Here is a 13,005-nt window from a genome sequence, read left to right as displayed (position 1 = left end):
AGTTGTGGCCATGGTCTTTCTGAAGTACAGAAAACTTGCATCTCCTGACCTCATTTTCAGCCACCCGAAGTTCAGTGCAGGCAAGGTTTTCCATGACCAGATACATCACAAACCTAACCATTTCATATTCGCTTATTCAAAATCACATTAGCCACTCTTAGTCACAGCAATACCTTCAGCTTGCTGGTGGCTTTTGCCATCTTCTCAAAGCCAAGATGCATCATAAAGAACGGCAGGGCATCCTGCGCCTTTTTACGCACATCCCCATTTCGATCTTCAAGGCAGGAGTAGAGGTGAGGCACACATAAGAGTAGGTCAGAAGGAACAGAGCGGAGGGTAGGCAACTTGTCAGCCAACCAACCAAGAAGCTAAAAATTTAAAAAATGTTTTTGAATAAGTGATTATTGATATTTAGAACATCTAATATAAGCCACAAGAGCATGAACAGTAGTCCTTTACTCATTCATACAAAGAAAAGGAAAAAACTATAGACAAATGTACTCTTAAACAACATAAATGTTGTATTAACAATACAAAAACAACAAAAAGTGAGTACAGTATTTGAACATGCAGCTTCTTTAAAACTTGGAGCCTGGTCAGGTAAGACTGCGTGGACTGTTTCCTCCCACTGTAAGTAACACTGGAATTTCAGACTAGGTAGTGCAGCTGATTATTAAGTTGCACTTCATTAACCTCAATATATTAACACCTCCAGTTCTGTTCTGGCCTTCCCACTATTGTGGGAATTTGATGGAAAACAAAACAGCTCTTATAAGGGTGATCAAAAGAGGCAAAACCTCCATTTTGGAGGCACTGAAATCTAAGTTACAGCTATCACACTGGGGGACAGCTCATTAGCCCTGTCAACTTTTGTCAGCAAGAACAGAGAGTTGCTTCTTGTTTACTCACATAATAGCTGTATTATGTAACATCAGTTTGCTTATACAAACTTAGTCCACAGCAAAAATGGTTATTTTGAGCAAATACACACAAAGAGCAGTTAAGAGAAGCCTACCTCTTGTCTTAGGAAAGGATTTTCTTTTTTGAGCTCCTCAGATAGGTCCTCTCCTTCCAGCCACTCTTTCATACCAGTTTGTTCAGCCCAGGCATTCACAGTTGCTAGTGCAGCAGCACGAACATTATTCTACAGCAATAACAAGACTTATGAATAATCCCAAAGAAGGGTCAGAAGATTACAACAGAAGATTCTACACCAATTTTGGAATACGTTCTCATTCACTATTCAAGAAACGTAGGACTCAGAATCTAATTTTAGTGATGCTATCACATACAGAAATAAGCAAATCATATTATATACCTATCATTTTTTAATAGTAAGTTTAATAAGCAGGCACAAAAGTTCATCTTTAGAAACATTTTGAACTTGCTATCTTAACCTTAACTCCTGAATGAAAAAATAGGTACAGATAAGGTTGACTTCTAAAGAATAAGTTTGATTTATGTAATGGCTATAACAGGCTTAGCACATACATATAGTAGGACATGAAGATTACAGAACCTGTTAGTAGTTTCAGGGCAGTCTTATTTCAGGTTTGTGAGGCAAGGTCGAAACAAGGACAGGTAAGTCTCTTATTCTTATCCAAGTTCTACCTCTAGTGTTTTGGTTTAAAGAAAACTTTAAGTGTCTCTTTTTGAAACAGTTATGCGAAATTGGAAGTCAGATGGAACACATGATTCTTCAAAAAAAAACTGTCAGTACAAACATGAGTGTACACATAAGAACAGATCACTCTCCCATAGGCTGAGTATGAAGACAATACTAAAGCTAAAGGATATGTGTTTGTATTACAGATGCATAAGATACATGTTACATTTGCACTTAAAATTGACTCAATTCAGGCATGTACCCAGAGTCAGCATCCTTACTAAAAGCTTTTCCACAGAAGGAAAGAAAATTTGTGTACTAAATGCAAACAGATACATTTGTCTACAGACTGGTTTTGCTTAATTATTCAGTGACTCTACTATCAGCATTTTAAGTGTGGCTCAAAGATCTTCCTCATCTCCCTAAACACTAGCAACTGGATAAATCTTGCAGAACAGTTATTATTGCAGTAATGTTTGGATGAGCATACAATCCTTCGTCAGTATCACAGCACATTGTAATACCAGTAACATTGGTATTATGCATTTGTATTGCACATTTTGGTGATGATACAGGGTAATCTGAGTAGGTCTTATCCTTAAAAGTCATGCACTTGCAAGTGAAGACAGCTTGCTGTTTTCCTCATGATAACTTGAGGGGTGAATAAAAGAAAGAAGCCAGCTTGCTCATAAAAAAATTAAATTCCTTAGAACTGAGAAAACAACCTGAACTAAAACTTCAGGTTTTTTTTTTTTTAAATCTAGATCCTTATGCTAGTCCTTCCATTATTTGGAAGTGGATCCAGTTTCACTGTTGTATTAAACATGACAATTTCTGTAGCACCATTTGTGCATATTCTCAGAACCTGGCAAAAGTGAATTTGTAGACGGCAATTTAAAATCTGTATCCTTGCAACTGCAACAGGTAGTTTTGAGCTTTAAACAGAGATAACGAGCTCTTCAATTTACATAATGGGGTGTTTGTTTTGTTAGAAGCTTTAAGGCATCTTCTATGTGATTTTTGACTTGCTGGATTTTAAATGGAACTTAGGCTCTTCAGAGAGGGATTCCAGAGAAGGGAAAGAAACTAGATATGGTCACTTACAAGTAGCACCAGGATAATACTTGCCCTCTACACAGAATAAAAACAATTTCCAGCAGGAGGGACTATTAGATTTTAAGAGCTGCTCAACACCATCTTCAAAACTGTCAGTACTCAAGGCATCAGCAATTCTTGGCAACCCTGACTAATCTCCACATACCAAAGGATTTTAATTTATTTTAAAGTGATATTCATCTATTTATGGCAGGCAAGACTTGCTGTCAGCCCTACTGGTGCAGACAAACATCAAGCTTTCTGACACAAAAAGGAGCAGTTTAAGTCCTTGCACGGAGTACTTCAGAGTTTCTGCCTTTAAAAAAAGAAAAGTGAAGTCAATGCAGACACCACCAATACCAAGGATGCAGATACATTAAGCATTGGTACAGTGACGCATGTTGGCATGCAACAACATCAGCATGTTGTACTTCAAATATCAGCACAGCTTGTCTGTAGACTAGAAGACATTTTGCTTTATCATTTGTAGGTTCAAGAATACCACAGCTTGTAAACTGGAAGCTGGCTCCTCTTGCTTTCAAATACACACACTCCTCAGAAATAGTAAGCTCCATGAAATTGAAGCACAGTAGTAGTTACTTTCCCCTAGGTAATGATGACCAGCTTCTTCAAATAAGGAGGGAACCTTCTATGTTCAATAACAAGCAGTTGATTAGAAGGTACTTGCTAAACCAATATCAGTTTATGCTGAGTGAGCTTTGGCTTCCAGAAGAACAATGCTAATCTCCAGGCACTTCCACTGGAAGAGTCTGGGGGTTTGGGGGAGGTAAAGGGAAGATGATTCTCCTTCTCAATCTGCATATAAATGCAGACTTGTGAAACTGTGTCAAGCACCTTTCTCCTACAGGCACCATCAACAAAAACAGTACTTAGGTAGGAATCCAGTTTTGACAGTATCTTTAGAAGCTTTCCAAGTGGTTGCTTATGTTGTTAGGAAGACTTCCAATTTCAACCTGCTCACCTTTTTTCTGCACCTTTTACTACTCACGCTCAGAATAAGAATATCTGAAATATCACCTCTGATTGCCTGTGAATTCTGGCACAAATCATTAGAATCTTCTCAAGCCTCCCTTTCTGCAGTTACCCCAAATAGTTCTTTCCCATGGTCCTAGCTTTGATTTGACACAGTATCTTGACAAGCTCAACACTGACATTATATAAGCTTCAGTATAAGTCAGTGTCATATTTCAGCCTACACAGAAGTCTCCCACACAGTGACACAGAACAAGACAACACTGCACACTGGAATTCACACTGATACACTAAAAGAAGAGTTCTACAAGCAACCTTGAAGTCAATCAGGTTTTCTTGGTAAAGTAGTGTACGTTCAGCCTGAAAGTTCAGTTCATGTATACATAGTCATTGTGTTTCATTTAGAAAATGAATTATGACCCCAGCTCCTGTTATTCACAAGCAGTAGAATATATCTCATGCAGAATGCATACCAAGGATATTTTATTTGGATAATAAGTTGTCATTTAAGCAAGAACAATCCCCCTCCAGAAAACCATCACAACTTGCATGAGCTTCCAAAGCTTTAATTACCATCCACATCTCAAAAGCAAACAGTAACAGATATTCCCAGGTATACCTCGAGGCAGTGAAAAGCAAAAATGACACCAAGTTGGCTGGAAGAGTTGATCTGCCCGGGGGAAGCAAAGCCCTACAGAGGGATCTTGGAAGTACTACATTTCTGAAAGAGTGATCAAGCACTGGAATGGGCTGCCCACAGAGGTGGTAGAGTCACCAATCCTGGAGGTGTTCAAGGAGTGTTTGGATTTTGTGTTGAGGGACATGGTTTAATGAGTACTATTGGTAATAGGTGGATGGCTGGACTGGATGATCTTGAAGATCTTTTCCAACTTTAGTGGTTCTGTGATCTGGACAGGCTGGATAGCTGGGCTGAAGCCAATGGGATGAGTTTCAACAAGGCCAAATGCCAGGTCCTGCAGTCTGGCCACAACAACCCCAGGCAATGCTACAGGCTTAGGGTGAAGTGGCTGGAAGACTGCGTAGAGGAAACGGACCTGGGGGTATTGACTGATACTTGGTTGAACATGAGCTAGCACTGTGTCTGGGTAGCCAAGAAGGCCAATGGCATCCTGGCTTCCATCAGAAACAGCATTGCCAGCAGGAACACAGAAGTGATTGTCCCTCTGTATTCAGCTCTGGTGAAGCCACACCTCAAGTACTGTGTCCAGTTTTGGGCCCCACACTGCAAAAAAAGACATTGAGGCCCTAGAGCAGGTTCAAAGAAGGGCAACAGAGCTGGTGAGGGATCTGGAGAACAGGCCTTATGAGGAGCAGCTGAAGGAGCTGGGATTGTTCAGCCTGGGGAAGAGGAGGCACAGGGGAGACCTCACTGCTCTCTATAACTTCCTGAAGGAAGGTTGTAGTGTGCTAGGGATTGGCTTCTTCTCTCGTGTAACTGGTGATAGGACTAGAGGGAATGGCTTCAAGCTGTACCAGGGGAGATTTAGACTGAATATTAGTAAATACTACTTCTCTGAAAGAGTGGTCAAGCACTGGAGTGGGCTGCCCACAGAGGTGGTGGAGTCACCGACCCTGGAGGTGTTCAAAGAAAATTTGGATGTTGTGTTGGGGGACATGGTTTAGTGAGAACTACTGGTGACAGCTGGATGGTTGGACTATATGATCTTGTAGGTCTTTTCCAACCTTGGTGGTTCTGGGATTCTGTGAAAAAGAGAAAGGTGTTGAGTATCTTACCTTACTGTCCCCAAGGACTGTAATGACAGGAATGCCCAAATTTTTCACGTGCTGTTTGATATTGGGGCCCATTGCTGTTGCCAGCTGCTGAAGAATGCTCAGCGTTTGTTGCACCTGCATATAAACAGAAAGTCTTTGAATAAGCTACAGTTACAATCATATGTGCAAAATTCAAAGTCACATGGGGAGAGTTAACACTGCTGTACATAAGCTTTTTACTTCAGAATGCCTGGTCAGTGATTAAGGGAAACTGAAACAGGATGCATTACTTGTATGGCAACTTACATAACCTTCTCTTTTTTTTTTTTTTTTTAAGATTTTTTCATTAATACACTCCACTGGTTTCAAAGTAATGGTTTTGTGACATTGCAACAGCTCTCAGCCATAAACTATTTCTCATTTCTGAACTGGGAATAGCTGAAGTAGGTTTTCAAATAACATACCAAGATTTTATTGGAGTCATTGAGACGACTCTTCAAAGCAGCAGGAAGTTCTCCTATGTTGGGCTGTATGAACTTGGCATCATTAATAATGCTTGCCACTTCATCTAGACCTTCTTTTCGGATCTTCCAGTTTTTGTCCCCAATCTTAGCCACTAGCTCAGCTGTAATCTTATCACTGTACAAAACAGAAAAAGTAAAAAGTCCATTTTCTTAGTTACATGCCTTCAGTATTTGAGTGCTTTAATAATACAGATTTAGGCTTATAAATGTCAATTAAGCTTTAAATTGCAGTGCAAATGCCTTCAAGTTGTAGAAGATAAATGTACCCAATATCTGTTCTTGGCAGAAGATCCACAACATCATTCCCAACGTCTTCTTGTTCCTCTTCCTCACCATCATCCCCACTTCCTCCACTGTGCCTGGAAATGCCACGAGTTGGGGCTGGTGCTGTCTGTCCTTGCATCTGCAAGCAAAAAAAATTTACAATGGCTATTTCAGAGTTTGACATTAAAAATAAAGGCACTTGCACAACACAAATACATTATTTCAGTGTCAAAGACTTTAAAACATAATACTCCAAAAAAAAAAAAACCAAAATAGGAGCTTTTGCAATCTGTCATAGGAAAAAAAAAAAACTATCGGCGTAGCTAGGCACAATGCATTTAGCTCACCAAAAGCTGCTATCTTCAGAAATCAGGTTCACTTAAAACAAAAATCAAAGGTTAGATCCACAGTATTGTACACATTTCAACTACTGCTGTTTCCAAGTAGTTTTAGTGATACTTGGTATTAAGAATGCTACACTTCATACCTTTTCAAATTCTGCATCAATCTGAGAGAGAAGGGCTGGCTTCTCATCCTCAAAAAACATTCGCAAAGGTGGTCCCACATAAAGATACATAACTCCCAGCAAGGTAATGGCAGAAGTCCTCACAGCCTGACAGAAAAGCGATAAAAAGCGTTCAGTCTTCACATTAAGAACTGATCAAAATTCTGGATTAAAATAAATTTTCTTACTGGGTTAGTTGCCGCAAGAGCTGTCTTCACATTACTGATGAAAGCTTTGACATTCAGTCTGTGGGAAAAAAAAAAATCACATTCCCATAGGTACAAACAAAAACAATTATAGTATACTAAAAATTTTAAAAATGCAATGAGAATGAGAAGTTACTGAGAAGCAGAAAATATTTGCACATTAATATCTTAAGTACAGGGTATTAATTAAATAGATCAGTTTTGGGAATAACCTGCTATGAAAGTCACCAAACACAGTAAACCTAAGATAGTTAACATCAAATGGTATTTATTAGAGTTGTTGAGCTTCTTAGATTACTACAATCCTGAGATTGCTAGTACTAAAATCCAAAGGAACAGGTCTAGTGCCATTTTAAGCACCTGAGATGTGGCTACATAATAAAAAGCTTTTTTGTGAACTTGTGGACCTTTTCCAGCAAGATCCTGGTACATTTCAGAATCAGTAATTCACAAGAGAAAGAAGGAAGGTTTAGATTACTTAATCTTCTATACCACCACTGCACAGCAACAGAAAACAGATGGGCCAACATGGAAGCTTCCTTTCTATGGGTTCAAACACCACCATTCTATTATCATCTCCATCCATCCATACTCTGGTGGAAATATACTTCTTGTGGAATTTGTCTTAATATGAAGTACTACTGAAAAAAGTTTCCAAGACTTAATCAATGCAACTACCTGTTTCATGGCTGTTAAATAACCCAGATAGTCAAAGTAACTGCCTAAGCAATCAACTAAACTAGCTGATTGCTGATCCACCAATCAGAAATTTGTTCTCATAAGTAAATGGCACATTACTGTATACACTTAATAGAGAGCATTCAGTTAAGAGATAGGTGTTAAGAAACTAAGGAATGTCATACCAGTTCTAATTAAGAACTTTCTAATTAAGAGTTTTCCACCCCATCCAGCATCAGAAGTAATATTCATTGTGTTTGCTAAAACATCACCCTAAAAATCTACCCCAATGAGAAAAATAAGCATCCCAGAATATTTTTCTCCATACTGTGCTAAACAAAACTATACTGCGATGCATCAGAGCATAGATGTGCCAGAACTATTACTCGTCCCACTCCCATATGTAGATTAGGGCTCTTCAGAGAAGTCCCAATGAGAAGGGATCTTTTAACAAAAGGATGCAACCTTATTACTCCTGTCAGATGCTTTTGTTTACACATTTAGAATTGGAAGAGCAGCTGATAAAGTCAGTATCAGAGCTGAGAGAACTAAGAGTTCAGTGTGCTTGCACTTTTAAGAAAGAATAAGTCTTCAGCCCAAGATAAAAAAACTGCATAGACTCAAATTTCTCTTCAAAGACATACCCAGAGAAGCCAAACTCTTTAATTGCATTTGAGAGCCAGTTCAAAGTTTCCGACTGGTTTTTAGGGTTCTTTTGAGAGAAAGCCATAGCCACAACCTGGAACAGAAAAGTAAAGCTTGAGTTTCCATTGGCGAGCCAGGTGACAAAGAAGTATTGTACGTAAACAAGTGATAATACCTGCAAAAAACAGGGTAGTGCAAATAAACCAAAAGAGCTGGGGGGTAACAAACAAGGCAAAATTTGTTGTGTCACTGTAGCATAATGTAATTGCAGCTGAAGTAAACCAGAAGTTATTAAAATACTAAAAAACTTTCAGAGATTAGCTATATTACAAAAGTGTACAAATGTTTTTTTCCCCCCCAAACACTTTTTACAAATGTTTTCTTTTTTAAACAATATTTCAGAAAGGTACCTATTTATTACTCATTATTTGTTGTATTTAACAGCTATCTCAAGAGATACCTTCAAAGTTTCCCGTGCTGAGCAACACAGGAAAACAAAACAACAAAAAAACCCATGAAGACTGAAGACTTATTCCCTGAATTGAAAGAACACATTTCTGTTTTTAACAGAAGAATACTTTTGCTATCCACTCACCTGCTCAGCAGTCCATGGCAGCTGGCATGCCTCAGCTATTGCTGTCATGGCTTCTTTTGCATTGCTCCCACATTTCACATCACCAACCTTGTCTACAAGACCATCCAATACAACCTGTGCTGAAGTCTTGGAGAAGTTTCCTTTCTGTGCAATCAATGCAACTATATGCAGTTTCATCTGCATCACCTGGAATGTTCACAGTAGCAAGGAAATCACTCACTTTTATATATTTTAGACCTTTAAAGTGTGTATGTATTTAATGTAAAAAATACAAGTTGTATTTTTTCTATTAAACTGTGTCTACTCAAGTACATACATGCACTTGTCTGAATATAAACTATGTATGTTAATATAAACGTTGTCTGAATGTGCTTCCACATTTTAATACACAATCAATAATACTGAACAACCATTATTAGCTTTTAGAATTTATCTATACCTACATATGCATATACACAAACACCTATATACATCTAGACACATTCAAGTGTCTCCTGAAGCCTCAATAGTAAGCAAAAAAAAAAATCTGATTTTAGAGTATATATTCTCATTTGACTGTAAAGACAACTGTGGATGCTGTACTAAAACAATAATGTATATACAGCTAGGGCCTTTTTTCAGTTGGAAAAACAACTTACATTAAGTAATAAAAATGAATTGCTACTTACTGAAATAAAGATGTATTACCTGAAAGTTTGTTTCCTTCCAACCAGGTTTCTTGGCCAACATTCTTACTAGAGCTTGGCAAGGCATTTCACTTCTCTCCATAAGCTCAACAGCCTTAAGGATAAACATCAAAAGTTAACCAAAAGGTCACAAATGGTGCAAAAAAGAAAAAACACCTACAACCAACCCAAAACCGAACATACACACAAATGGAAATTACCTGAGTTGTCATGTAAGCGTTTTCTTAATATTAGACCAAACTGCAGAAATCCTTAGCATAAGAATTTACCTGAATAGCCTTACTGTAAGACCCATTCCTGCAAGGAGCCCATTTTACACACACTGAGCCAACATTTCAGTGGAAGTGTTCATACTTTTACACTCTGTTTACCCTTTAGATGTGTTTACAAGCACTTGTTGGCCATTCCAAATCTGGAAGTCTAACATTTCATAAGTGGCCCATCTAGAAAGCTGATTACAAAGCAGAGACTAAGCCTTAATGTCCCCACCCCACAAAGGCCTTCCACTGAAACTGTAACATCCTCACATTTGAGTAAATCTGCTTAGGCTTTTGCAGCAGTATTTCAGTGCTGCCAGTAACAGCACTGTTTCAAAATTTCAGTTAGTAAACACTTCCACTAAGATATTAAAACTCAACAGCAACTGCAATACAATGGTATAAACTACTTGTACATCAACAGTTGATTGCTTTTTGAATGAGAAAATGCAATAGATAACTACAGGAAGAAAAAAAATACTACAAAAATTGGAATGTGAAGCCTGATATCACGTTTGTAACTACATGAAGCACTCGTTACCAGTTATAAATACTAATATTGCTGTCATAAGTTTCAAACATCAACTATTTACTAAGTGAAACTTTAATGTTTAGATCAATTGCTGCTTAAAATGCAACCAATGGGGACTTGCAAGTGTTTCTACACAAATCATTGCAAGGCCTGTTTAAATCCAGCTGTCCTGAAGACCTAGCTTTATAATTACTTCATTTTTTTTGAGACCTGTATGTATCCTCAATCCATGTACAAATACTTCTCACAAAAACATTTCTACATCAAATTAAGAAGGTTACTGCACCACAGTTATGGATTAAGAATTTAAACAATGTATGCCCCTGGTATTTCGCAAGTATTGTTTAACTCATCTGAAACAGCATACTGACATACTGCTACGCTGGTATGTCTCTAAGAGAGAGCTACCAGGCCTAAAACAAGCCGAAGAGATTATTTCTTGCTTTCTTCTCCATTTCTCCTTTTATCAGTTGTTGCAAAACTCACCTTCTGAAACTCCTCCATGGAGGCAAGTCTCTCTTTCCAGTTACCACTGTCCAGCTGCTGGATACAAGAAGCTGGAAGGACAGCAGCAGCTTTCTCCTCACAAACTTCTATCTGCAGACAGATCAGAATAAGGGTAACACATCCCACCGGATTCTGCGTTAGGGAGAGCAGAGCTAGGGGCATATAATGCACAGGAACTCCTACTCTTCAATGCATTTACAAAATTTAAGTCACCATAAAATGAAGAAGTTCTGCTGTAGGTTAAAGCATTTTATACAGATTACAATATAGGGGCTCAAGAGTTTAGGAAGCTCCTAAATCATATTGAAACAGAACAATAATCCCTGAAAAGTTTAAGTTGCACAGTCAAAAATGATACCAGGTAGCTATTACATAAAGAATCAAGCAAAGATAAACTGAAGTACACAAGATAATTTTGTATGAAGTCAGGATTTCATAGCAATTAATCAGGGAATAATGGTGGTCAGGAGAGGACATCTTCCACATCCATCTTAATGGAATGAACTCAAGTTATTCTGAAAATGAAACATCATAAAGTTTCCTTTGCATCTCTGTTACCTGTATTATTCTCAAGAACTGTATCCTCATTTTGTGCCGTATATTATATGTATAAAATGGGAAGTACTCATACTAAAGGACACTCCCTAAAGGTAGCTGATAGCTCAAAAAACTGCAAATAGATTTTGTAAAGGAGCAAGTCAGAACTTAAGCAGCTTTTTGTTACTGTTCGATCCACAGATGGGGAATGAGATAAACTAATCTACTGAAAGGATACGGAAGGAAAAGGTTGTTTTTTCTAAAGTAGAAACAAAGCATCTAACCCAAATGTATATAAACTACATGAATGACTCCATTAACACACAGATTTCCAATGTGTTCTTGACTGATGCCCAACTATGAGCAGCATGTAAGAAACTTGATTTAGTTTATTATTAGTTTAAAATCTGAAGCAGAATACATTAAACTCCAGAATATCGTATTTTCAAGATTTTAATGCCAAACAGCAAATCATACATCCTTAATTAAATTGTAAGTAGTTACCTCTACCTTCTACATCTGTTTCTAAATTCAGTAACACCATGAAATTGATCATTACACTAGCTTGATAATGTTTACTGTTTTTATGACCTGGTATCAAAACAAGCCAATATACTAGGTGCATATTTGCCAGAGTATATCAAACATCCATTTTGCCAATTATGAACTCTATTTAAATACACTGCTTTTCCTTACCCAAGAAAGATACTGCAGTGAAAAAACGTAGTAGCTGAAGAACTGATAAACAATTTACACAGAGCACTTTATTTTGGATAAAAGCAAGACACTTACTGAGAGCTCAGACTCAAATATCTCTTTGGTCTCAGGACCCTTCTTGCCTTTAGCCCCAGCGCCTCCCGTTCCTGCAGCTGCAGCTGGTTTGCTTTTCTTAGGTGGGCCCCCAGGCTAGAAAGGAAACACAAATTAGCAGAGATCAAACAGATCTCCAACTCATCAGATTCTAAACAAACTGCTATTTTTTCCTCTCTCTCTGCATTCTGACATCAAAATACACATTTGGAAGATGTATGTGTTTCTAGTACCATAACTGTTACATTTGATCTTCAAGATATCAACTAGTTATAGTCAATACAATCACACACAAACAGAACTGTCAACAACCTCTTGACAATCTCTTACTTTCACAGCAGGTGCTTTTTTCTGTGGTCCTGGCTTGGCTGCTGCATCTTTTATTTCTTTGTCTCCAGCAGTGCCTGAAAGAGCAGGTGTCTTTCCAGCAACAGGCTTGCCTTCTTTCTTCTCAGCAGCTCCGGTCTTTTTACCATAAACCAGTTCTACCTTCTCTGCACATTCTTTAATCTGACAAAGTGTTTCAAAAGAAAACAAAACAAAAAATGTAAAGAAATATCTGTTTAGTTGCCACAACAAGATGTAGTTTATCTTCTCAGCAGTGGCTCAAACTTTGCTATTCTAGAAACATTAAGTTGTTCGGTTAACAAAGTTTAGTTATCCTGTGTTACAGCAGTAATGTTAACTAGTCAATAGCATCAGCTCCTATTACACTGCTCAATTCATTTTCTTAGTTCAAAACAAAGTGCATTCATACGTGAAGAGTTGAGAGAACCCCTTCCAGATGCAGATGCTCTAAAGACTAACTCTTAGCACAATAATCAAGTCATC

General features: G+C 38.0%; 1 protein-coding gene across 6 annotated transcripts in view; it reads right to left on the bottom strand.

Annotated features, from left to right (window-relative positions):
* CKAP5 (cytoskeleton associated protein 5) overlaps positions 1 to 13,005 on the bottom strand; it is a 45,554-nt gene that overhangs the window by 13,671 nt on the left and 18,878 nt on the right. For all 6 annotated transcript variants that reach the window (XM_031593445.2, XM_031593449.2, XM_031593448.2 and 3 more), the window contains exons 13-25: positions 12,505 to 12,684; positions 12,157 to 12,270; positions 10,807 to 10,917; positions 9,533 to 9,625; positions 8,846 to 9,031; positions 8,250 to 8,344; positions 6,910 to 6,967; positions 6,704 to 6,829; positions 6,219 to 6,355; positions 5,893 to 6,067; positions 5,450 to 5,563; positions 1,016 to 1,144; positions 174 to 368 (exon numbers count right to left, since the gene is read on the bottom strand). In XM_031593445.2, the coding sequence (XP_031449305.2) occupies positions 174 to 368; positions 1,016 to 1,144; positions 5,450 to 5,563; positions 5,893 to 6,067; positions 6,219 to 6,355; positions 6,704 to 6,829; positions 6,910 to 6,967; positions 8,250 to 8,344; positions 8,846 to 9,031; positions 9,533 to 9,625; positions 10,807 to 10,917; positions 12,157 to 12,270; positions 12,505 to 12,684 (1,713 nt within the window). The remainder of the gene's footprint in view (positions 1 to 173; positions 369 to 1,015; positions 1,145 to 5,449; positions 5,564 to 5,892; positions 6,068 to 6,218; positions 6,356 to 6,703; positions 6,830 to 6,909; positions 6,968 to 8,249; positions 8,345 to 8,845; positions 9,032 to 9,532; positions 9,626 to 10,806; positions 10,918 to 12,156; positions 12,271 to 12,504; positions 12,685 to 13,005) is intronic.

Source organism: Phasianus colchicus, chromosome 5 (assembly GCF_987193195.1).
Source record: "Phasianus colchicus chromosome 5, bPhaCol1.hap1.1, whole genome shotgun sequence".
Taxonomy (NCBI): Eukaryota; Metazoa; Chordata; class Aves; order Galliformes; family Phasianidae; genus Phasianus; species Phasianus colchicus.
The sequence above is the reverse complement of the archived record's forward strand: the minus strand, read 5'-3'. Positions and strand labels throughout refer to the sequence as shown.